This window comes from Python bivittatus, unplaced genomic scaffold, assembly GCF_059951505.1.
Source record: "Python bivittatus isolate LINGU-HERP-01145 unplaced genomic scaffold, Pbiv_v1 ctg000200_np1212, whole genome shotgun sequence".
In the NCBI taxonomy this organism is placed as follows: Eukaryota; Metazoa; Chordata; class Lepidosauria; order Squamata; family Pythonidae; genus Python; species Python bivittatus.
Window position 1 is genome coordinate 3,780,338 of NW_028277040.1, and position 26,103 is coordinate 3,806,440.

Below are 26,103 nucleotides of genomic sequence, written 5' to 3' on the forward strand. Positions count from 1 at the left end.
ACTGAATTAAATAATTTAATGAAGCTATTTTCTGGTGGAGAGAAACAATTAAAATGTCTTCTAGTCACAATACTTTTAGAAAATGTAGCTCTTCTTGACTTGTAACTCACCCTTTGATTTCAAATCTTTATTCAAAGACATATATGATTTAAAAAACCCTCCCTTTTTTATTCAGTGTTTTTATTTCTGAGTTAGCCTCATGGAGTGCATTAAAGACAAGGAGATAAATTATCTGTAGATGCATCTCAACTCTTTGCCTAATTCTGTTTGACTAAATGGATCAGCCACCATTCAGCAAATCTTGCAAAGTGAAATCTTAATACAATAATTTCTATATTCAACTTAGTTCTATTAAAATCATATTAAGTACCTTGCTGCCCCCCGCAGTGCAAACATATCCACTCATTGTTTTATGCAGATGAGGCAAGCTATGAAAGTAGAAAAATGGGGCTACAACAGCATGTCCTAATAAGACCCAAAAGAGATCTGATTCATTCCCTCTCTCTCATTTATATTTGCTGCGTGAATACCCATCCATCTTTCACAGGGTGGCCACAGGGTGAATTACAGGTAGCCCCCGGGTTAAGAATGCCGGGGTTACAGATGACCCATAGTTAAGAACGGAGCCTATTGTAGCAAAATTCGAGTTAAATACACAATGATTCGAGTTAAATACACAATGGTTCAAGTTCATCACACAATACTACTTATCCAGTATTATACAATAATGCTGTTCCGGCTTACATATAAATTCGACTTAAGGACAGACCTTGGGAATGAACTTGTTCTTAAACTGGGGACTGCCTGTTCACTGAAAATTGTAGATCAAGAAAACCCAAGCTGGGTCTAGGTCTACATGGTCCCCAAGCCTTAAATGTATCCCTCAGAGCCCTTCCAAAAATGGTCACTGCAGTTATCTGTTGAGCTAGATAAATGGGAAGTTTATAAAGCCTCTAGTTGGCTATCATGTGGCTCTGAGTACCGTTCTGGGTTGTCCACACCTTGCTATGCCTATTTTGTTACTCAGTATCAATGCAATGTCTTCACATTAGGTGATTGTTATTTACTTATTTAGTAAATAAGCAAGAATCTAGAAAAAAAGATAGATGGAATGTACAAAATGAATTTAAAACATGAACTATGATCAAGTATTTTAAACAGATTATATACTATTGCAACTTTGAGCTATTCATGAGCACATGTCACCATCACGGTTTTATTGTCTTTGGTTGTTATTGTTGTGGGCTGCCCAGAGTTGTTTTTCATAAGATGGGCCACCATATAAGTCTAATAAATAAAGCAAACAGGAGAAGGCTTTAACTGGTACTAGAAGCTCAATCCTCATGGCAATAGTGCCACATTAACTCTAGTAAAAGAGATGATGTTAGTTAAAATGCTTTATCAAAAGCCCCACTTTTACACTAATAAGAAGCATACAATTCCAGCTAAGTTCTCAGGCAACCAAAGCACATCAATGTTTACAACTATATAGTATTTGGTGAATGTAGAATTCAACTAGAGAATACATGGCATGTGACAGAGCATATGGATGGAGAGGGTGTTGCTAGGTGAGATGGGAGAGGTCAACATATGGGACAGCCAAGCAGTGGTGCACAAAGAATCCTTCACTGGCTCTGATACCAAAGTCTCCCAGCTGTATCTTTGGGTAAGGGCTCTTCACAGCTCTTCCAAGTGGGAGATGCAACAGGGCACAACAGGGCTGAGGCTCCAGGCTAGGAGCATCTCCCAGTTGCTTCTGGTCTGCACAGCTAAGTCCAAGAGTTGACTGGTGCTACTCCTGCTACTGGGTTTCAAAGGTGGGTTCTAATCTTCCTATTTTCCTCCTTTTGTTGGACAGGTTTCAAAGCTATATTATTTACTGGGTGCCCAGTGTGCTAACATGGTTTGCTCTTCCAAAAGCACAGTTTCCCTGGTTCCTTGTTCTAATTCTTCCCCCTTTTTCCCACCAGTGAAAGGCATCAGAGTGGCATTATTCTCCTTGCAGGGTTTGAATTGTTGTCAATGATCCTGAGTGTTTGTTATGTGGCATCCTCCCAGGTGTGCTCTTTGTGCTGCTACATTAAGCATCTTTCCTGGTGGGGTTATTCCCATGGCATCTCACATGTTGAATCCATGGCAGGGAGAGCATGATGGGAGGGGGCACGTCCCATTATTTCACTTATGTTCAATTTTTTTTTTTAGATTTTTATCCCGCCTTTTTTTTCATATACTCAAGGTGGCAAACATACCAATACTCCTTCTTCCTCCTCCTGTTTTCCCCATAACAACAACCCTGTGAGGTGAGTTGTGCTGAGAGAGAGGGACTGGCCCAAAGTCACCCAGCCAGTTTTTCATGCCTAAGGCAGGACTAGAACTTACAGTCTCCTGGTTTCTAGGCCAACACCTTAACCATTGCACCAAACTGGTATATTAATTATTATTAAATATATTAACTATTAATTAATTAATTATTCCTGATGCTGGGAAAGATTGAAGGCAAAAGGAGAAGAGGACGGCAGAGGATGAGATGGTTAGATAGCATCACTGAAGCAATGAGCATGAAACTGAGCAAACTCAGGGAGGCAGTGAAGGACAGGAAGGCCTGGCGCAATATGGTTCATGGGGTCACGAAGAGTCGGACACGACTTAACGACTAAACAACAACAAAATTAATTATTAAAGATTAAATTCCTGTCTAAGCATTTGTACTGGCATGAATGGCTCCCTGATGAGCATTGGCTCCTAAGCCGTTAAATTGATATTCTGAAGTGCACACACCAAAAGTCAAAAACAAACATGTAGACCTTCCTGCTTTATGCATATGACATGGTACAGATGTCTCACAGCCAGGTAGGGGTGAGAAGACTGTTTCAAAGATTTATCTACTCTTGTGAAATAATTTCACAAGGCTAAGATTAAGGTGGTCATCTTTAGAAAGAGACAGACCAAATATAATTGGTATCTGGAAAGGGAGCACACATACCAAGTTAAATCTTATCTGTATCTAAGGGTTGTCTTTTCAAAACAGGTACATGGCTTCTGCATTTTAAGAGGAGTTCACTAAGGGCTACAACCAGCAATAATTCAATAATGCAACTCATCAACTGTAGTTACCCACAATTCCATTAGATTTATAATGCTAAAATAGTTTTGATGATAACATATGGTGCAGAACTATGGGGACTCATCAATGCTCCCTTACTGAAACAAATACAATCCTCTCTTCTGAAATGCATCTTGAGGCTGCATAAATCCACTCCAGCCTCTGCTGTCAGGGCCAAGCTGGGAACACCTTCCATACAAAGTCACCTTATGTTCAAAGTATTTAACTACTGGCAGAAAATCTTATCAATGGATTCAGACTGATTACCAGATTGTACTCTGAAGAGTAGATTTTAACAAGTCTCCTTGTACTTGGTCTGCTCAAATTATAAATACTATTTCTAGGTACCGTTTCTCTCTCTAATCTCTAGTACAAGCAGGCCTGAAGACCAAGGAATACTTCAAACAAAGGGTACTGGATGTTGCTGCACAAGATGACATTGCATCCCTTAAATCTGTTAAGTCTCTGAAATGGCTGGCATAACATAACCATTCAGACAGAAAAGTATTGAATACTTCACATGCCACAGCATCTGAATTGTTTTCCAGAGCACGTTTCTAACAGCTTGATTCCATGGTAGGGTATGAAAGATTTCACAGAAAGGTTGTGTATATATGGCACTCCAGCTACTGAGGACAATGTACATATCTTATCTGACTGCCAACCATATTCTGTACCAAGGCTTGACATTAGAACCTATTTTAAAATTTAATAAATATTGAGACAGTCAGAATAACTGTCATATTTCTTCCAGAGAAGGAACCTGAATATTACCAGGAGGACTCCTTCTTTCGTACGAAAGACTATCTAGAAGAAGATAGAACATTTATAACAGATTGGGGTTGATTGCAAGTGTGATTAAACTCTATGAATTAAGTTGACACAGATTTCTCTTTTCTTTCTTGAGATTTTATATTTCCTGTTCCTGTTTTAATATCTATTGTTTCATTCCCCACTGATACGGTCACATGACTAAACAATAAAATTAATCTGGAGATTTGGGGGTCACTTACCAGGTCATACTTCAGTATCTACCAGGCACCCCCCCTCCACCAAGGCTATCTGAGAGGAGACCACCCCTAGACAGCAGCCCAGATTTAGGGTTTTCCGTATTTCTTTGCTGCTATCCAGTGATGGCTGGGTTTTTCACAGCTCAGATAGGATAGTCCTCCTCTTCAGCTTCAGCAACAGAGATCCTTTTACCCAAATGCAAGCCATTCAAATGATACGTTAATTGACTTACATGGGGAGAGAAACATTCTTGTCAGAAATCCACTATAAGTAGGGGAAATCCATCCCATATCAAACAGCAGCAGTTCTGGTGATGAGAGGTAATATATCCACTTACTTAAATTGGAGTGGAAAAAATTCTATGGCCAAAATTCAAACAAGGTCTCAATGATCCTTTATCTGGTTTTTGACAGATGAGGGCCCCCTACCTCACAGAGCTACCGGTGGTACAAGCCACTGGACTTCCACCCTCCGGCTGGTTTCTTTCAAGGGAGATAGCCAGATTAATTTTTAAACACATTTTAAAGATGAAAGAACTGTATTTGAGGAGAACAATTTTAAAATGTGTTCTAAAGATGGGAGGAGATGTTTTTAAGCAGAATCATTTTTAAACATCCTGTTTAAATAGGGATGACAGAGATGAGGGGATCTTAAAGATTGTTTGCTGTATTCCTCTGTTGTTGGAAATAAATTTATCTTTTGCATTACTATTGAGAGGCCATAAGATCCTAACTAGGTTATATGGACATTGGCAGCCACTTAAGTAACTCAGACTCTATAATTTAATCTACTTGGCTGAAATTTGGACACAACTAATGTACCAAAGAGCAACTGCTGCTATGTTCAGCAGGACTTCCTTCTGCCTAATCAAACTAATAAAAATGCTTATGCTGGATTTTTCTTATGAATTTTTTGTTTTGAAAATTTTGCAGAAAATAGCTAAATTGCATGTACAATTGAAAGAAATAACAAAAATAGATACTGTTTTCTTGCAGTTTTGAGGTAAAGAATGGAGACGATCTTAAAAGACAATCTGAATAAATATATTTGAATTATAGCTTCAGGGTCCTGCACAAATATTCTCACCTTGTGATTAATTTCTACAAGCATCATTTTCTCTATTATACATATTTTTAAAAACAGAAATAACCAATTCAAGTTACCAGTTGGAACCCTAGGAACAACTTGATCTACTGAGTCACAATGACCCAGGGATATTTCATTTTTTTAAAAAAGAAAAAACTGGCAGTTAAATACATTTGGCATTTGAGAGCCTTAAAACTCCTGGAGATTAATCTGCTCTAGGATTATACAAACTTAAATTAGTGGAAAAGCAATAGCACTTTTCAAAGCCAATTTTATGGTCGTAGTTAAACTTTCATCAGAATACAGACCAATAACTTTGGCATGCTGTAAAAAATCTCAAGAGAAAGAAGGTCTCTTCCTATGAGCAAAGGGAGTAATTTAGATAATATTTTAGCATAAGAAACTGAGCCAATGGAAATTATATAATAGTTCAACATGTTCAGTGTACATAGGGAAACTAGTAGAGAAAAGGTCATTAATTTCCATTTAGCTAGTTGAATAACATGTATTTTTCCAACCTGGTTATATTTAATATATACAATACACATTTGGCTCTCTTTTGGACAATTTCTGGGAGCTGCAAGAAAGATAATTTAGTGATAACTGAAACTACATTCAACAGCATCCATTCCTCCCTTTAAAAATAAAATAGTAACAGTAATATGACTATCAATTAATAGTTCTACGTTAGCAATATCAGTGTCAATATGAATCAATATATTTAAAGGAATATTTGAATATTATTGAAGTATTACCTAATGTAACAGTTCTTTACCTCATCAAACATTTGTTCACATGATCAAACCCAAATTTTGCATCCCATCTTATACACAGAACTAATGGTGATATTGCTTAGAAGATTTCTTGAAATGTACATTTTAAAAAACAGTGAAGATATAGATTGATCCCTATGAAGGATAAAAGTATCCAATTACAAGTTTCTGTTAAAAGAAATATGATCGAAGTAAAATTAGTCATATTAATTTCAATGGGACATATATAATTCATTCAAATCAATGTGATTTAAAATGTATAACTTTGATAAAATCACAATAATAAACATAATTAAAATCACAGTAATAAACATGATCAAAAACATGGATAAAAATTCTACAAATTATAGAATAGGTAATGGATTTATGCTAACATAACTGATTTTATATCCTATCCTATCCTATCCATCTCCAACCTCACCTTCTGAAATGCAGATCTGCCCATTCAGTCCAACACAAATGAGGTGATTATTTCAACCCAGATCATTTTTTTTAATGAATATTGCTTGTATGGAGTAAAAAGATTATTATGGAAACAATAAAATGGAATTATGTCTTCAGGCAACTTGCACCTCATGTGAAACTGCTTTAACACACGCAGTTGTCAAGCATCCATTCCTTCTTTTGTATTCTTAGGGTTATATAATCATTAAGAATAATCTTAAGGACATTTGATCATAGTGACCTTAAGGAAACCCTTTATGTTTGTTACTGTAGTGTGTAATTCCCTTTGAATTACTGTAATTTCAAGTGGCCATATTTTAAAAGGTAAAAAGACTCAATCCCACAATGCTTGAAAGTCAGTTATGAAATATCTTTTAAATCATTCCAATGGTTGAAAAATGTTTATAGTTTCATCCTAGATTTATGTTAAAATTCCCTGAAAAAGACAGCACCTATGGAAATTGAAAATGTAGCAAATATTTATGATAATTTTGGTCTAGATGTTCCATGTTTAAAAAAATATTTTCAAACATCTTTAGGACAGTTTCTTTATATGTATGTAGTATTACAAATCTCCTCTCAATCTTTCTGCATACTTAAATTGCAAAAGTTTAGGGCTACAACCTCTTTAATACCTTGAAGCAGAGGATCTCTTTATAGTAACTATATGATACTTTGTAGTAACTTTATGATACTACAACTCCTTAAGATGATACATGAATTTATGTGCCTCCTTCATGAGTAAAACTAAGGACTTTGTTGGGCTTAGGACTGGGCAACAAAGAAGTATACTATCTACTAAAAGACTTTCTACAGTCCTGCCAACTACTGAAGACTTACCATTTACTTAGATTTACTAAAAAAACCTCCATTGTATTTTCTAAGGCTAATTTTATCAGCATTATAGACAGACTGATTAGCTTTCTTCTTACCACCTAACAAGACTTTTCCATTTTGAAAGCCTAAAAAATGTTAAATAATGAATAACAATACTGAGTCTCACATATCTGTTCCACAGACATTTCAAAGACTTCAGATATACACACCCTACCAGAAGTCACTAGCTGTTACTAAACCAGTTGGAAATCACAGCGCTTCTGTAACTAAGGATGATTTTGACAGATGACCAGACCTGTGGAGCAGGTTTGGACAGTGCCCCCATTGTGCTTGCACAAGCGCTACCAGCTCTTAAAAAATCCTGTAGTCCCCACCTATGTTGCTTGCAAGCCCACAATTTGAGAACTTGAGGGTAAATAATCATATTTCATCATAATCTCGCATCTTAAACCTTACCAATTTAAAAACAAGCTTAGCCCTAATGGACTATCAGCCCCACAAGGTAGACCAGACTAAGAAACCAAAGTCATATAGGTCAGGACTATTCTTATTGTAACAGCTATAGTAACAGAATCTTGCAAGTATGAATGTGCTTCCCCCTACCTCACTTTATCTTACTGTGAACTAGGGAGGGGCCTGTCTGAGGCATTTACTCAAACTAATTTCTTGACCCAGCCTCAAGTCCCTCTTATCTGACCACTGTCTTGCTAGGGGCTCTTCCTCCTGTCCTTCAAGGCCATTCCCTGGACTTAGACACAGAAATATATTAGCTTATGGAAGTATAAAAAGAAAAAGGGGTTGCAGTATTATTTGAAGAAATGTTGATCCCAAAAGAAATACAAAAATTGAACATAATTTAGTTTGCCCACTTCTTTCCCTATTATACTCTTGTGCCTTTAATAACTTCCTGCTAAACATATCTTCACAGAATAAGTACAAATATGGTAAAGCAAACAGAATTCTGTATATTTCTTCTTTATATATAATCTCAGAACAAATGGAATATTTCAGAATCTAATTCTAATGACTTTTCCAGTTTTAGTACACTAGATGTGTTTTGTGTTTAAAAAAATAGATTTGAAACAATCTTGGAAAGGAAGAAGTTCAGTGCTGGAACATTTTTAGCAATATGGCAATAAAAAATGCTTTAGCCAACTGAAGTCTCAAATTCATGTGTTAAAAATTGCTGGAAAACATAAGCATTCTTAAAGCTAAAATATAACCTTAGCATCCTCTCCAGCTAACTATCCTGTGTCATAATGAAGCTTGCCTAGCTCAGATGTTGAAACAATGATTTTGTCAGTAATAGCATAGGAGAGACCACTTTAAAGAATATTATTCACCATAGAATCACTATGAGTACATCCAATGAAACTTTTTTTCTGTTTGAAATTTGTAAAGCTAACACAGACCTACAATATTCATAGGGTAAAAAGAAAATACATAATTCATATTCATTTATATTTCTTAAATGTACAGATGCATGTGTACACCTACATATAGAACATACAAATTTATATTAAACTTGCTCTGTCATACACTTTTGGTTATTGTCAGAAAACCCTCCTGCCTATAAGTTAAGACTTAAAGAACCCTCCTCCTTCTCTCTCACTAGGGTCCCTGAATTTCTCCTCTTAAAAATGCGCCCCACATTGCACATACAACCCAAGGAAATTCTTACCTTCTTCCAGGGTTCCAGTCTGCTCTGACGCAGGTGATGGGGGTGGAGAAGGAGGCAGGTTAGCTGTCTCTTCAACTGCTAATGATTGAACAGCAGAAAGGAAACACAACTATTAATTAATCTGAAACCAGAATAAACCATTGAAGCAAACTGCATTGTTTGAGTCTGCATCCAATAAACTGTATCTCAAGAGTTCAGTTGAATCTCAAGAGTTTTAACTTAATGTTGCCCAACTCAAGTGTCCATTCACTTCAAATGAGGGCACATCAAATTTGTGCATTTATAAACATTTATAAATGTACATAAATGTGGCTATCTACTGTATGAAGCAGGAGATGGGGGTATTTGGTTGACATGCCAGCTCTTTGAATGAATGATTAATGTTGTAACTCTCAGATGTCAAGAAAAACTCTGATTTGTAAGCCTAAAAGGAAAAAAAAAATCAAGCAATACATATATTATAAAATATGGGGAGGTTTCATAGCAGTGACCAATCACATGTAAAATTCACATGTGAATTTGAGAAACCAGCATTTTATTACTTTCATACATCATTACAATTTAAACAAAATTTATCCGGCATCAACTCCATTTCTTAAGTAAGTGCCAGCTAAATACTGGCACTTACTTAACCATAGTAAAAGTCACGATGCTAGCCTCCTATTAATCATCTAGCTATGGTAGATGAAATATGTGGCACAGGAGCAAAACAGTGGCTTGAGCAGAAACCAGTGCTAAATATACCCAGTAATATTCCCTAGACTTTCTTGTGAAAATACTAGGCAGCATCCAGGCAAAGTTAAGTACCCATCTGACCAATTTACATCATTAAAGAATAAACCACTTTTAAACAGGACTTTAAAATAATGTATTAAGCCTTTTTTAATTTCTGTATCTGGGGTTGTAGAATTTTCCCCATAATATAGAAATATGAGCATATTTTCATAGATCTGGGATGCTGTATAGCAGTTATTAATGGCAAAGCTAAGCAGATTATAGATGAATCCAAAGCAAAATGAATCTATTATACCTAAACACATAGTAACTCTATTAACAAATGATTATTCATGTTAGCAGCTGTGATAGATAGATAGATAGATAGATAGATAGATAGATAGATAGATAGATAGATAGATAGATAGATAGATAGATAGATGATAGAGATGATTCTATTATGTGGACCTGTTTATTTTTGGTGCAGTGTAATAAAATACTTAAACATGTGCTTAAGTTCCAGCATAAAACTGATTGAATATAATTACAGCTTTCTGCTCACAGAAAATATATTTGTTCACAAAAGCAGACACCAGATTTTAAGTGATTCTGTTCTACTTCCTATGTCTCTTAATAATTAGGACAAGCCCCCAACCCTCAGGAACAGGTTTTTTTAAACATGCAGAGGTTTGATGAGCAATATGGTTGAACAGGGGCCTGAACCTAGATTTCCTCACTTCCAATCTAGCTTTTTAATTATTATATTCCACTGGTTCTTTGTATGCATTGTCCCCTCATTTTGATTGCTGGGAAAGTTGGAAAATTACTAAAAGGCCAAGCATCCTATTTTGAAATTTGTATCATTCATATAAAAAGCCATCAAAAATTGGACCATAAAATAATTCTAGCTTTCCTAAAAAGCTACAAAATAGATCTGAATGAGTCAGCTCTCAGGTCTTAAAAATGAAATAAACTACACAATTTTTTAAAATTGGCAACAGCTGTAATTCAACAGCTTGTTTTCTAACACCCAACAAACATACAGCTAAGACATTTGCTTTACCTAAAGGTAATTGCGCTGGCTGATCTTTGAGCTGGGCTTCTTTTTCCTGTTCACCTTTCAGAACTGCCACAGCTTCAGCAGTTACTACTTGGACTATCCTTGCAGATACTTCTTCTGGGACCGAGGAAGATTAGCAACAAGACAAACAAAAGCGTGTTAATGATATGTGAAACGATTAAGAACACTTGCACATACAATTATTTTAGATCTAGGTTGCAATTCTGAAAGCACTTTTCTACACTTGCCCTGTTTTGCTCAACTATCTTAGGACTGCTGCTTTCTAAAAAAAACCAAAAAACCAAAAACCTATTGATTTTCTGTTTCTCTATCTGTTGTAATGCCGGATTTCCACATAGTTATTATAAATTCTAGTCCCCATGACTGTATTGACTATTAAAGTAACTGTTGAAGAACAGTACTTTTACTTCAGCTGGCGTGAGCAATTTAAACCCTTCAGATATTACTCTGCTACCTCTTCTAGCAGCCCCAAACTGCATGGACTATGATGAGAGTTGTTGGAAGCTGCTGTTCAGCAACATTTGGAGAACTGCAGAATCCCTACCCGTGTACTACAGTGAAATTATTCGAAGACTCTTTTGTGTAGAAAAAGTAGTTACTTCCTTTATTTAGAATACTTGACCTGTGGCAGGAAAGCATTATCCCTACCAGCAAATTAGTACTGTATAGACTTGCTAATTAAGAAAGCACTGTCTACGACATGCTGTTTCCTAGGGGTTCTGGGATCTCGGTTAGTGAGTATGGGCAGGTTCAAGATTAAAATAAAAGCTTGGCTGCTTAGTATTAGACAGAACGAAGTGCCCAGATCAACCATCTCCCTCCTGGATTCATGAAAGGATGCCAAATAGGTTAGTTACATCATTACCACCACCCACCCACCCCACCCAATACTATTTTTCTATTGGAGAGAAATTCCAGTCAGATTCAGCTGTCAAAATACTTGTGCTAACCTTGGTTTTATTTGGAAAGAAGGTGCCAGTGTTCTCTGCCTAACGTGGCAAAATGCTTTGGCTAGTTTCACTTTCATACCAGTGGTCAGGAAAATCTTCCCCTCCCATCATTAGACTTTTGTGTCAAGTATCAGAAGGGACTACCACATTTATAGACAACTTGGCAAAATTGTTTACTTAAGAGTTGTTATTGCTGTTTTAGAGGGGAGTGAGAGAATGGGGGAAAATTTCCTCATATTTTCTACACCTGACCTAAAAACTTCAAACAAACAGAGGAAAAAAAATCCTTCCATATAATAGTTGGCAACCCTAGCTTCCTTGCCAGGAACTGACTTTCCTGAAAACTAAAAGCGTAGGGAATGACTTGACCTCTGAAGTCCAGAGGGAGGGAGCTACAGCTAAGAATGTTATTTTCTGGGTCCCCTGATCTTTCATAGGGTGGGCTCCCAAAGCATCTTTTGTCTGTTAGAACATACAGGGTAAACAGAACCTGCTTGGAGTAGATGGTCCTGAGGGCAGCCAGGTCCCAAGCTGTACAGAGGTTTATGGAAATCCCCAGAAGCTTGAACTGGGCCTCAAAGCCTACTGGCAGCCAATGAACCTCTTGCAAGATAAGTATTATTCTATTAAACTGGGTAACACTGGTAAGCAGTAGCATTCTGTGCCAGCTGCAGCTTCTGAGTCATCTTCCACAGCATCCCATTTAAAATAAATTACAGCAGTCTAACTGAGAGATGCCAAGGGCATGAGTCACTGTTCTCAGTGCCCATGACCATCACTTGTACCCGCTGTTCCACCAGGAGCCAGAGTCCAGGCAGACCCTCAGACTGAATACCAGATTTTCTAGGGCAGTACAACCCCATTCATAACAAATAGGTGGCGCATGATGGAACCAGAGTGTTTCTGTATAAACAGGAACTGCTTCTTACTGGGATTCAATCTTATTCTGTTTTGACCCATCCAGTCCCTCATCACCTTCAGACAACAAGTCAAGATTTATTTAGTTATTTATTAAATTTATATGCCAGGGGAGATGGGCAGCATATAAATTTAATAAATAAATAAAAAATAAAATTTCTACCACATCTCCTGTTCAGTCTGAGTTAGAGATATCGATGATACCAAAACTCAAACCAACAGATGATCTCCCCATAGCATATAGATATAAAATATAAATATATTTATATTTTATATTTATAAATATAAGTGATGAGAAAAATGATTCAAGGTTTGTTCCTTGATTTAATGTCCCTTAAATAAATCAATTTCTGCTTCAGAGGTACAAAAATTAGTTTCTATAACCTTTCAGATAAAATTTGGTTGGCTGAAGAAACCTAACTCATTTATGCTAGGCTCTCAAATAACATCAATCCTCTGCTCATACATGGAATTTGCAACAGCTTCTGATTACCAGACTGTAATTGTGTCTACTGAGTAATAATTCCCTAAGATCTCTTTCCCATCAAAGTCCTGTGCCAATCTATGATTAGTGCCACCTCCTTGTGTCCCCACAATGCCATTATATTTGCACAGGCTTGGAAGATGAGCCATTTAACTACTGGCTTGTTTGTTTGAGAGACAAATGCTGCAAAGAGAGATTTATATCATTTTCTAGAACTGCAAGACAGGCAATTTCCAGCTGGAAAATTGCCTCACCATACCACCCTCAACCAGGATATTTACTTTCCCTATTACAACCAAGGTACTGCAACATTTTGCCAACATTTCCTCCTCTTTCCCAGTCATCCCAAGAGGTGACTTTACCAATTTGATCTACACATAGCAATTCCTACATATGGCCATTCCTAATATATTATTTTATCATATAACTGCTATTTGGTTTAGGGAAGCAGCTGTTAATAACAGAATCATTGGCTGTATTCGGCAGACAAGGTAGAGTTCTTTAATTGTTAAGGACCCCATTCACAAGATATAGCACATAATTTCTGTATCTTTTCAAGGATATCAACAGTCTTAAAATGACCACCATTGTTAAAAGGTAAGTCCTTGATCCTGGATTTAGCTTCAGTAGTCAGTCTTGTAGAACAGAGCCATGCACATCGGGAAAGCTCAGTAGAAATAACTATCACCTTCAAGGCCGATTTAACAGCATGACAAGCAATCTTTCTTGTTTAACAAAGCATGCTGTCTCTGCCTGGAAAACCTACATGACTTGACATTTGTCCTCCCAGAGAAAGTGATGATACTTTGCAAACAGGCTTGGTAATGGGTCATACATAACGAAATAGAATGCCCAAACGTATGCCCCAAAGTATCGAACCTCTTCCTTTCCTTATCAGTTGGCAATGAATGTTGCTGCAGTTGTGACCCAGACTGGAAGGCATCCACTGCAATCGAGCTGAGTGATAGATGCTAGATCAAAAACTGACAGCCATCATCTCACACTCTGCTGAGATTCTAGGCATGCCTGGAAATAAATGGTGAATCTTTCTTTTTCTTTTCTTTTAATAAGTATGAGTATGAGACCTGGAGATGTGGTCAGGCCTGGGACCAATTGATAGATCCAATCTTCTATGGTATGTATTTGTTGTTGAACTTTCAGCCCTAGGGACTTATAAACTTTCTTAAGTTGAGCTTAATATTGGAGAAGATGGGGGTGATTCTGGAAGTGAACAAAGAAGTGTCAGGGAGGATTTATTATCTATCAACTCTTTACCCCTTGGATGATCTAGGAGAAGAGGCTTAGCTTTGTTCCATGCTGGAGAAATTTGCCAATCCTTGTCACTGGCAATAAATTCTGCCTTGGACAAACCCACAGCAGACTTAATGCTGCATTAGCCTGAGCAAACTGCAACTCCTCAGAAGACTGTTTGCTGCAATGGGGGACTCTCAGTCTTTTAGTGCACTGGTCACTAAGGAGGGAATAAACATAGAGTGTAACAACAGTTGAGGTAGTAGGAGTAACTAATGGTTTGGACAGAGTGTACATGACCAGTACATCCCTCCATCCGGATCTCAGTATCAAGTATAATCAAAATGGTCACTGTTATGCCTTTTTCTCAAATTCTGCTTGTTTGCTTGTTTCTCATTCTAAATATGATGCCTCTATCTCATGCAGCTGTCATGATCTGGACCTGCTTTTCCTATCACCATCTTTAGAATGATTATGATTGTGGATTTCAAATGCTTCAATTTTCTTCTTGATTTTATTTTCCTCTTGCAATCCCAGCCACTGTATACTTTTTGGACACTAGTACTCAATTATCCAAGATATTGCTTATTCCAGCATCAAACTGTTGCCCTTGATCTTGCAGCCATGCTCGGTTTTCAATAACAGAGATGTTCTATGACCCAAGTCAGAATAGTGAAAAAAAGAATGCAGTCTGTGGTGGCATTGGAGAAGCAACTTTGCTGAATAATGGAAGATTTAATATAAGACATCTAAACAAAACAAAACATGCAAAAAACAAATTACCACTTTTTTATCAAGTAAAATTCATTTCTTTGTACCTTTAGAACAGTGTTTTTCAAACTTGGCAACTTTAAGATTTGTGGACTTCAACTCCCAGAATTCTCCAGCCAGCATGGGAACTGAAGTCCACAGATCTTAAAGTCGCCAAATTTGAAAATCACTGCTTCAGAATATAGCCATAAAATCTGAGTAAAAAGGTAGGGGAGTTATTCAATGCTGCTACAGGCTTATTTGATGTGCTACTCTATCGCTTTGCTGTTCACATTTACAATGCTGAATGAAGTATCTCTCTTCTTGTGTAGACTGTACGGAAGTGGTTCACTATGACTATGAAAGAGCCAAAGATTGCATTACATCAGTGTTGTCCAAACTTGGCCACTTTAAGATGAGTGGACTTCAACTCCCAGAATTCCCCAGCCAGCATTCTGGGAGTTGAAGTCCACTCATCTTAAAGTGGCCAAGTTTGGACAACACGGCATTACATTGTTCCATTTAGGCTTTCCAGCTGGGGATCCTGTAAGCAAGAAATCTACTGTATATAAAAAACAATAAATTGATAGAGTACTTCTTGAAAGACTAATTGAAAAAAGACAAAGACTGCTGAATTGGTCTCTGCAAACATGCAGAAAACAGATTTGTCGATCTCTCTGAAGATGTGATGTGGGAACACCAGGCTTTCTGGTCGCATGCTTAATGTTATAAATACTAAGCATTCTCAACTTATTTATCTATAAATTAAGACAAAATACTACAAAACGAGCCTTCAGTGAGCTCACTCCAAAGGAAACCAAACCTGGGCTACCGTAAATGCTGCATCACTGGAAAAATCATCATCTGTAATTTACATAAAGTAACGATGAACCTTTACTGTGTTAAAGAAATAATAAACAGCCAGAAACAACCAGGAGAGAAAATGTGGGTCAAAGTAGCTGTGTGGAATAACTAGGTATATGATGGAGGGGAACTGCTTTTTTATTTGGCAAGGAGCATGGGGAAAAACAGCATTTCTCTCTCCGCCCAACATGATTGTTATACTGGAGCCAGCCTGGGGAAGAACTGCTTAACAGCACAGACTGGCAAACATTTGGTTCTTCCCCTGTATGAGGGGGGCTTGGATGACTCATTCATCCATTTCATTAGAAGCTGAAACCAGCAAAGGTAGATTCAAAATGACAGTCCCATCACATTTTATGTTCTGAAAGCGGCCAAATACTGGAAAGATTCAGCTGGCCCAGAGAGAGAGCAATACTGCTTTTCCTCTTCTGCCAATTTCGCCATCTTTTAGGTGAGGAACAGGAGCAGAGGACAATGAAGCAATTAGTTATACTGCAGCTGTGATATGAGGAGATTTCAGATGCTTCTTGGAGAATTTCACAGCAGGGAGCAGTTTCCTTAGCAACAACTATAATAGCTGTTAAGGTAGAAACTAGACAATAAAAGGAATGAGTAATTCAGTTGTTAGTTAAGTGCATATGCTAAATATGTTTCTAAATATGTTTCTAAATTATGACATGAAAAGCATTCATTACTTGCTTCATATAAACAACTTGACAAATCGATGGTAGCCCTTTTATTTTGTTCCTCTAATAAAATATTATACCTAAGCATCCTGACATTCATAAGCAACAGTACTGGATTCTATTGTAAAATCACCAAAACGTTCAGTATTTTGGATGCTCTGAATGTTAGGTAGCTTGGAATTAAATTAAAAATTATTTCCAGATTTAACTGAGTAACATTATTTCAAACAGAGAAAAAAAAACTTGTAATTATGAGATTCAGAACACTTTACCTCAACTTGTCTACTACCCAAATTTATTTATGCCTGCTATATTTCTCTCTCAACGCGTATGAACAAAGTCAGTGCCTGAAAACCAGCTAAAATTCTTCCGAAGCTTTACATTACACAAAAGGAAGAAAACTGTATTGGACAGAAACATGTTCTTGCAGATGTGGTATTTATGAAGTCTTTAGTATGTTTTTGCTGTTAACCTTCTCAGAATTCTCACAGTGAAAACCACAGAAATAATGCAATCACAGATCAGCCTTCAATTACTTCCAAGTACTAGTACTCACAAATTCCATATTTATAGAGAACAGCTTGTTAGATGTACATAGATGTAAGTTTGCAACCTTAAGTAGTCCAAGGTGAAAACTGGGAATAGTTATTATTTTTACTGCATCCCATTGAAATTAACCGTATAGAAACTGGTTACTCAGAAAGCAATAAAGTATTCCTTAATCAGAAGACACATCAATGTCTCTCTAGTGAAGTCTATTCCAGTGAATGCCTCAGCAGATGGCTGCACCTGATCTTGGAAACTAAGCAATACTTGGACAGGGACTCAAGGTAATGCCAGAACTGTAGGCTAGACCATGAATGAATGAATGAATGAATGAATGAATGAATGAATGAATGAATGAATGAAAATGAAATCTATCTATCTATCTATCTATCTATCTATCTATCTATCTATCTATCTATCTATCTATCTATCTATCTGCACCCAAAGATGAGCTGCTGAGAGAATGCCTGAGGCAGCACCAGACATGGGAAGAAGTTCAAGCAGAGGAAGTGCCATGGCAAGGCAAGACTCTGCATGGGATGTACCATTGACAGACAGCTGAGGTGGCTGACACTGGGAAATCCTACCAGTGGCTGGAAAGGGCTGGACTAAAAGACAGCACTGACAGCATTCATCATAGCAGCACAAGAACAGGCACTAAGCACCAGATCCATAGAAGCAGGGGTATACCACACTAGACAGAACCCAAGGTGCAGACTGTGCAGAGAAGCCTCAGAGACAGTCCAACACATAGTGGCAGGGTGTAAGATGCAGGCAGGAACAGCATACACTGAATAGCGCAACCAAGTAGCTGGCATTGTGTACAGGAACATCTGCACAGTGTATGGGCTAGACCCCCCCCCCAAGTCCAGATGGGAGATTCCACAGAAGGGTGTGGAGAATAACAGGGCTAAGATTCTGTGGGACTTCCAGATCCAGACAGACAGGCAGGTACTGGCCAATCAACCTGACATTGTAGTAGTAGACAAAGACCAGAAGACAGTGGTAGTGATAGATATAGCAGTGCCAAGTAACAGCAACTTTAGGAAGAAGGAGCATGAGAAGCTGGAGAAGTACCAGGGCCTGAAAGAGGAACTAGAGAGGATATCAAAAGTCAAGGCCAAAGTGGTCCCAATGGTGGTAGGAGCACTTGGGGCTATGATTCCTAAGTTGGGAGAGCGGCTCCAACGGATCCCAAGAACAACATCAGAGCTCTCTGTCCAGAAGAGTGCAGTGCTAAGAACAGCTAAGATACTGCACAGAACCCTCAAACTCCCAAGCCTCTGGTAAAGGACCCAAGATTGAGGAAGATACATACTACCCACAGGGGTGAGAGGGGATTTATTTATTTTTATTCCAAGATCAGGACCCCACCCTGTAGTCACCAATCAGGAGTCAATGACTTTATCTTTTTATACCAACAGATTAGAGAATCTCAAATCCTTGATTCCTTTCCCCCCATGATCTCACCGCTGTAGCAGTTGTTAATTTGCACATCCTATTTTTAAAGCTTTAGAAAAGACTGATTGCTATGTGAAGACAAACTGAATACAGAACAACAGGTAATAGAAGGTTGAATGGCTGTAATTGCAGGGTTTGAATTCCGTTCAAATACAAATTGTCAATATGTCCAGATAACGGAGAACTGTAAGTTTGATCCTGTTTCCATCAGCACAGAATAAATCATAAATAAATGTACACTTATTGGTTTTGTGATACTGCTAAATTAGATTATCAGGACTCTTTTTCTTCTTATCAACCCTGTCCTACTGAAAGCAACCCCTGCCAAAATAATAATCCAAAGCAAATGGGGTTAATGTAGAAAATGTTACTCATATAAGGACATAACCTTCTTCTGAAGGCAGTACAAAGCTTTCATTGAATCTTATTCCTACATCAACTTGTACACCATGCTTATTTTACACAGAGAGAATGTTAGTATTATTGAGCAAATGCAGCTGGTGTGAAATAATTTCAAATTAATTTACAATGTAAATAACATTCTTCTACAAAAAGAACTTCAATTAACATATGCACAGACACACACTCACAGTTTCTTTACCACCACCAAGACAATGCCCCAAATACTCTTTACTCCTGATTTCAGAGACAGCACATACTTTCAGGAGAGACTTTTATTGTGCCACCCTCCTGCCTCATTCAAGGAATTTGGGGGATTGAGATGATGTCCTCTTCCCTTTATAAGTCTCCTCTGTACTTCTTTAATTTTCTTTTCTTTTCTTAAAAAAAGCCATTAAAGGAAATCAAGAACATGTTCCATCTAGGGATGGGGGTGGGCAGTGCAATATTTGCATGATTACTATAAGGAAACCCTGTGCAAAATGTTGAAAAAAATTACATCTGTGAAGAAAAAGTTGACTAAGCTTTGCATTAAGCCACATTTAATTGATCCTGTTGCCTCAACATTGTGCATTGTGGATTGTGACTTAATGGGCATGGATAGAACAGGACAGCAGTAGGTAATTTTACTATTCAGTTCAATACATGGTGTCTTTGAAACAGTCTAACACATATAAGAAGCTGCTGAGTAAGATCATCTGTCAGTTTGGGGCCAGGCATCATCAATATGTTGTTGATAACCAGTTGTACATTGTAATTCTGGCCCAACCAAATGACACTGTCAAAGTCTTGGTCCAGCATCTGGAAGCTGTGTGGGTCTGGAGGTGGAGGAACAGACTCAGGCTCAATCCTGATAAGAACAAGTGGCACCATTTTTTGGGGCCTTCTGTTTCTCTGGGGGGCGGGGGGAGGATCTTTAATTTTTGATGGGGTTGCATTTCCCTATTCAGGACTTGTGAGCAATCTGGAGGTCATCTTGGGCTCACAGCTCATTCTTGAAGAGCAGTTAGCAGCTGTGGCCAAGACAGCCTTTGCTCAGGTTTAACTAGGGCACCAGATGCACCGGTTCCTGAATGAGAAGCCCTTCAGACAGTCACTCATGCCTTGGTCACCTCACAATTCGATTACTGTAATGTGCTCTACATAGGGCTACCCTTGTAAAACACCTGGAAGTTATGGCTGGGGCAGGATGGGCAGTGATGGACATGTCACACTATGCTCACATGTCCCCACTGCTTCACAAGCTGGTTACCAGCCAGCTTCTGAGTGCAATTCAAGGTGCTTGCATAGGGTTTTATGCAACATGCCACTTGTCTCCAATGACTTCTGCTGTTTCAGGAAGGTCAGGGAAGGTGGGTGTGTTTCAGGTCCTGTTGATTAAACAATGTCATCTTGTGGATACAGGAAGCTCTCTGTTATGGTGCCTGCCCTCTGGAATGACATCCCACCAGAAATCTGTATAATTCCCACCCTAATTACATTTTTTAAAAATCGTTAAAAAAACTAGTTGTTTCCCCAGGCCTTGGGATAGGATCACTGTGGAGTTCCCATGGTTTTGGTATTTTTATTGGTAATGTGCTGTCTTCCAGTCGGTTATGGGTTTTTCTATATATGTTTTTTTTTTCTTTTAATTGCAAGCCACCCAAAATTGTTAAAGAGTCAGGAGACCTAGAAATTGAATTAAATAAAATAGAAATAAATAGAATCTGGCTAGCCACACCTACACCCTGAGATTGGCAGAGACAAATGTAGAGCTGTAAAAATCCTCTTGCTACCGCTTGCTGAGTCCTTCTTGCAATGCACCCCAAATTCACCCAGTTGGAATCTGTTCTGCACCTCACTGCTGAATATTGAACACTCCCCAAAATTTTGCATCATAGCAAGTACAGCTATAGGACCCAGGATTCAAATTACCTAGATGGGCCTAAAAAGCAGAAAGGGAACTGTTGGGTATTAGGGAATATTTGTAATGTTGACTCCTTTTGTATTTTTGGGTTAATTTATTTGTCATTGGAGAATGTTAAATAAATAGTATTGGTTGCTTACACAGTGGACTTGTACTAAAAGGGGAAGAGGGACTCATGTTCAGATAGCCAAGCTGCAAATCAGTCTGGAATTATACACCATCTTTTGTGCAGTACCTGGAGATGACCATCTAAAAGCTATAAGTAACAATGGGTCAGCTGAAAATGAAGAAGGAGATGGTTCAAAGAAGGCATGCTTTTACTTAATGTTTAAATTCCAAGATTAACAACAAGTATTATTTATTTATTTATTTATGATCAATGACCAGCAAAGTAGCTATAACACTAAAACAGTACATAAAAGCAGACTCAAATACAATAAGAGCAATAAAACCACCATATAGACCTACCAATTAAAATTTACACGTATAAGAAGTAAACAAAAGAGAACAAAATAAAACAAAGCAAAACAAAAATAGATAAAATTTAGATAAAAGAACGAAAGGACTTCCTCATTACATCATCCCAAGATTAGTACCCCTTAAACTTCTTACTGCAATAGCTGCCAATAAGAACTTGACAACTCTGTTCATGACAGCATGGTTCCAGTCTGCGTGTAGGACATAAACCATCTCTCTCTTGATCTCTACTAGGAGGTGGGATAGTTATACCAGCCCATACGTTCTCATAGAAAGGACAGTGAAGAAATACCTACACTAAGGTCTTTGGTTCATTCTGACCGCAGGGAGAAGTTATCTCTTTAAATGGGATTCTGTGAAACCTCCCATCCAAGACTGCCGAGGGTAGAACATTAAAGCAGGCCAAAAAGACGACTCTACAGTGGGCTGAGCAAACCAGATTGAACAGATAGTTTGCAGGTCAAAAAGGTTTCCGGGAAGGAACCCACCCTTGTAGATTGTCTGTAGCACTCAAGTCTACCTGACACGCAATATTGAAGAATCTGGTGACTCTCGGCTTTTGCTTTCCCTAGTCCTACAGATAGCAAAGAGTGGATAGCAAGGCTGCAATAACACAGGTCAGCTATGATTTTTACTTTCCATCTTGACATAAAGTCATCAAAAATAATTACTGAGGCCAGTGGACCAACCAAAAATAGCAATCTGAGCCAGTGAGAGAGACCTGGACTTTCAGCTTTAGTGGGATTATACCTGTTTCTGTGTGAATTAGAACATTTGGGGCACAACACAACTAGAGGAGTGCTTGCGAAAACTTAAACTGGACTGCATCCAGGGGCTTTTAATTAATTAATGAATGAACAAACAAATAAACAAACAACTGTAGGTGCATATCTGCATGCCATACAGCCTTTGGGATACAGATTTAGCGTTGAATCGTTTAACAGCATCAGGTATACATTTACCTCCTTCACACTGAAAATAGCCCAGGATTGCCTTGGCACTGTTATTGGCTTTGGCAGAGATGACTCTAGCTTGTTCCTGCCAACTTCCAGAGGCCTGAAAAATTACTCCAAGATATTTTAAAAGCTGGAACTTGTTCTGTTTTGTTAGTTCCTATTTCTCCTTGGTGTTTATGGCAGGTAGGTCCTCCCAAGAAAACCACAGTTTCAGTCTTAGAATAATTAATTTACAAGCCCTTCCTTCTTGTAGAATTGTGCCAAGGTCCCCAAACTTCTCCTAAGGCCCATCTGTATAAATGAGAGGATTACTGCACCATCAGCATACAGCAATGTTGCCAAATGTCTGTCCCTGAACTTAGTGGGAGTGGTGAAATTCATTTCTGGTAAGAGCAACAACCACTGAATTTATACCAATATTAAACAGTAGGGGAGCTAAAATGCATTCCTGTTTCACTCCTTGGCCGACTGGAATATCTGCAGTAAGATAGCCAGCTTTCTTATATCTAGCTTGGCTGACTGTGTTTTCACGCAGCATCCTAATTAGTGAAAGTAGCCATCAGCAAGGGCGAGCTTCCACTGGAGTATATCTCTTGGGATGGAATCGAAGGCTGGTTTTATATAAATAAAAGCAATGTATAAAGGGTGTTGCTGTCCCCATGTATATTTTCCTATTAAGAATTGCAAGATGGCACATTGATCCATTGTAAATCTGCCCTCTCTCTAAATCTTGCTAGCTCATCTGCCAGGATTTTCTCCTGTTCAAGCCAGTCCGGTAGCTTGTAGTACTGCATCTAGCTTGCTGGCTACACTCAATAGACTAATGTAGGGAATCTGAACTGTTGCCTGCTTAGGGATACAAATAGTTATAGACTGGTTCCAGTCCAAATGAGATTGCATCCCCTCACGGCCCCCATCTCCCACTCAGAGATTCCGAAACGAATAATAGAAATGTGGAAAAGCCCCTGGCAGTGACCAAAGGCCACCTGAGTTGCTGTAATGGGCTGTGAGAATGACCTTTGGAGACAAGAGGTGGAGCTGCAGCCTAGACAATGGATCGACAAGAGATACCTCAGCCCACGGAAGGAATGCGAGTGGAGAAAGTATCTCAGAATGGATTCCCCCTAGTTCCCCCTAGGCAGGGGAAGGGGGAAGTGCTTTCAGACTGGCAACATTCCGTTACTGTAACCTTACAATAAAGGTTAAAGTTAGTACTCATGGTTTTGGTTTCCTGTCTGGAGTATCTCACCTCAAAGGGCTGGCATTTTCTGATGGGAAATGCTGACTGGTGGGCTCCCATCCTGGCCTTCTTCTTCACCCACATTAACAACACATTCCAACTTCTAAGATTATTAAAAGGAATATTTCTGAACCTGAAGTATTCTGATACTGTATAGACAACAATAACAAAATATACTACAAGGGATGCTCTAGCATGGCAAAATACTGCACAGAAAACATGAGCTGTAAGTATTCCTTTGGCAGGCTGATTGACCAATTTTCTGTCAGAGGAGAAAGACAAACACGCTCCATTCCGTAGACCATGACATGGAAAGACAGGCACAGTGCCTTCTCCCCCTTCGGGGTCCCACTGCCACATCAACACTGCTAAAGCGACTAGCTCCACAACACTGCACCAACTGCATAACATCTGAATATTAGTTTGGACTCCATTAGCGTAATGGTATCTTGATTCTGACATCTTTGTCTTTCATACTGCTAAGAATTGCATTGTGTAATAACTTACCAAAATATAGAAGAGAAAGGAGCAAGAGTCTCACTGCACCACAAAAATAATAATAATAATAATAATCAGATTTGCTTCTAAGAGCACAAAGTCTCATGAAGAGGAATTTTTGAAAACCATTCAAGTGTGTATGTAAATTGGCCCTCTGGATGTTTATGTAAGTTGCACAAAATGATTTGGTTCTCAAAATCCATTAGCTTATTTTTGACATAAATTTGATAGTCTCATGATAGCTGGTGGGAAAAAGAAAAGAAAAACTTTGTTTTGATGGCCTGAAGATGGCCTCATGTATAATGATGGCCTCATTATACATGAGGTTCCAAATTTTATTTTAATAACTGTCACACTGGACCACCTGAAAGTCTTTCCCTTGCAGGGACATCAGATCTGGAATACCAAAATCTGGACAACCACTAGATGAATGCAAAATGTTTTCAGAATCTGCAAAATCCAACCATTAAATGACAGCAAAGAAAAAAGAGAGGAGATAAAACAGACGTTTCTTCACAATCAGGATGGAGGAGAGTGAGAAGAGTGAGAGAGCAACCAGCAATTATTTCTGGAGAAACTGCCAAACATAGAATTGGTAAAATTCCTAAAACTATGAGCTCCATAAAAGGGGGGTGGGAAGGGAGGGAAGCAGTAATCTCATTATGGATTCTGCAAGCTGCATAACAATATTTAGAGATATTTAATGAGAAAACATCATCCTTATCTGATAGTAGATAGGGGAGATATAATGAATCCGAATGATTTAGAAACTTAACTATTACTAGATATATATAATGCTCAGATGTCCTTATAAAAACAGAGTGTAAGAAGAAAAAATTTATGGTTTCCATAGGACTGATACCATAAGGAGAAAGCCAATCTTCATATGGGGTGTTCCTGTATCTTCCTTCCAGGACATCTGTTGATAATGCATTCAACTCCACAACTTGGTTTTTTTAAAGTTTAAGCAACTCAACCTGGAACTAATCCTAGAGATTTCTTTTTTCTAATAAATGTGCTTATGTAACACACTTGTATATGTGATGTGTGTATGTATATGTACACCTTAAAAAAGAGAGACAGTCAGTATTTGGACAACACAGTTGTTGAGAATCACCTCAGAGATGATGAAGATGATAATAATGATGACAACTACTACTACTATTTCTATTACCCACAGTCTATCAGACAGTTCTGACTGGATTTGGTACTTTTGACTATTGGATCTTTCTCAAGGATGTAAGATAGCTAAAGATCATCATATATATGTGCTGTTCCAAGTAATGCAACTTTTTGTAATTGATGAATTGAGATTTTATTCTTCCCTATCATGTCTCAGTGCTTGTCCAGATCTTTTGGTACAGCATCAAATGCGCCAATCACTATTGATACCACTACAACTTTCTTTTTCCACTTCAATCTCTGTTTAAAGGACTTATATTTCCTTATTTTTTCTAGTTCTTTCTCATTGACCCTTCCATCTCCAGCTACTGCAATATCAATTATCCATACTTGTTTTTTGTAACTACAGTCATGCCTGGATTATTATGAGCTAAATGTTTATCAGTTTGTACTTGGAAGTCCCATAAGATCTTAACCTTTTTGTTTTTTACCACTTTTTCAGTATTGTGATTCCACCAATTCTTTATTGCTGTTAAGTGTGATTCTTACTAAGATCCCAGTGAACCAAGGTGGCCACATTATTGTGTCTTTCTAAAATTCAGTCCTCACAATCTTCTTATAGCAACATACCAGGTGTTCAACAGTCTCTTCTTGTTCTTTGCATAACCAGCATTTACTATCATGCTGAGTTTTCTCAATTCTAGCTTTCATTACATTTATACATACTGACTGTTCTTGAGCTGCTACAAGGAGCCCTTCCATTTTCTTCTTTAATGTGTTTTTTTAACCACTGCTATGGGTTTTTTTTTTTTTCATTATTAACCTTTCCTTGGACAATGTTAAAGTCCTGGCCATGTAATGGCTT

General features: G+C 38.1%; 1 protein-coding gene across 1 annotated transcript in view; it reads right to left on the bottom strand.

The window, feature by feature from the left end:
* The window catches only part of MAP2 (microtubule associated protein 2), a 254,107-nt gene that overhangs the window by 53,081 nt on the left and 174,923 nt on the right, over nt 1-26,103 (bottom strand). The window contains exons 6-7 of the mRNA XM_088135597.1: nt 10,713-10,826; nt 8,936-9,013 (exon numbers count right to left, since the gene is read on the bottom strand). Of these exons, the coding sequence (XP_087991723.1) occupies nt 8,936-9,013; nt 10,713-10,826 (192 nt within the window). The remainder of the gene's footprint in view (nt 1-8,935; nt 9,014-10,712; nt 10,827-26,103) is intronic.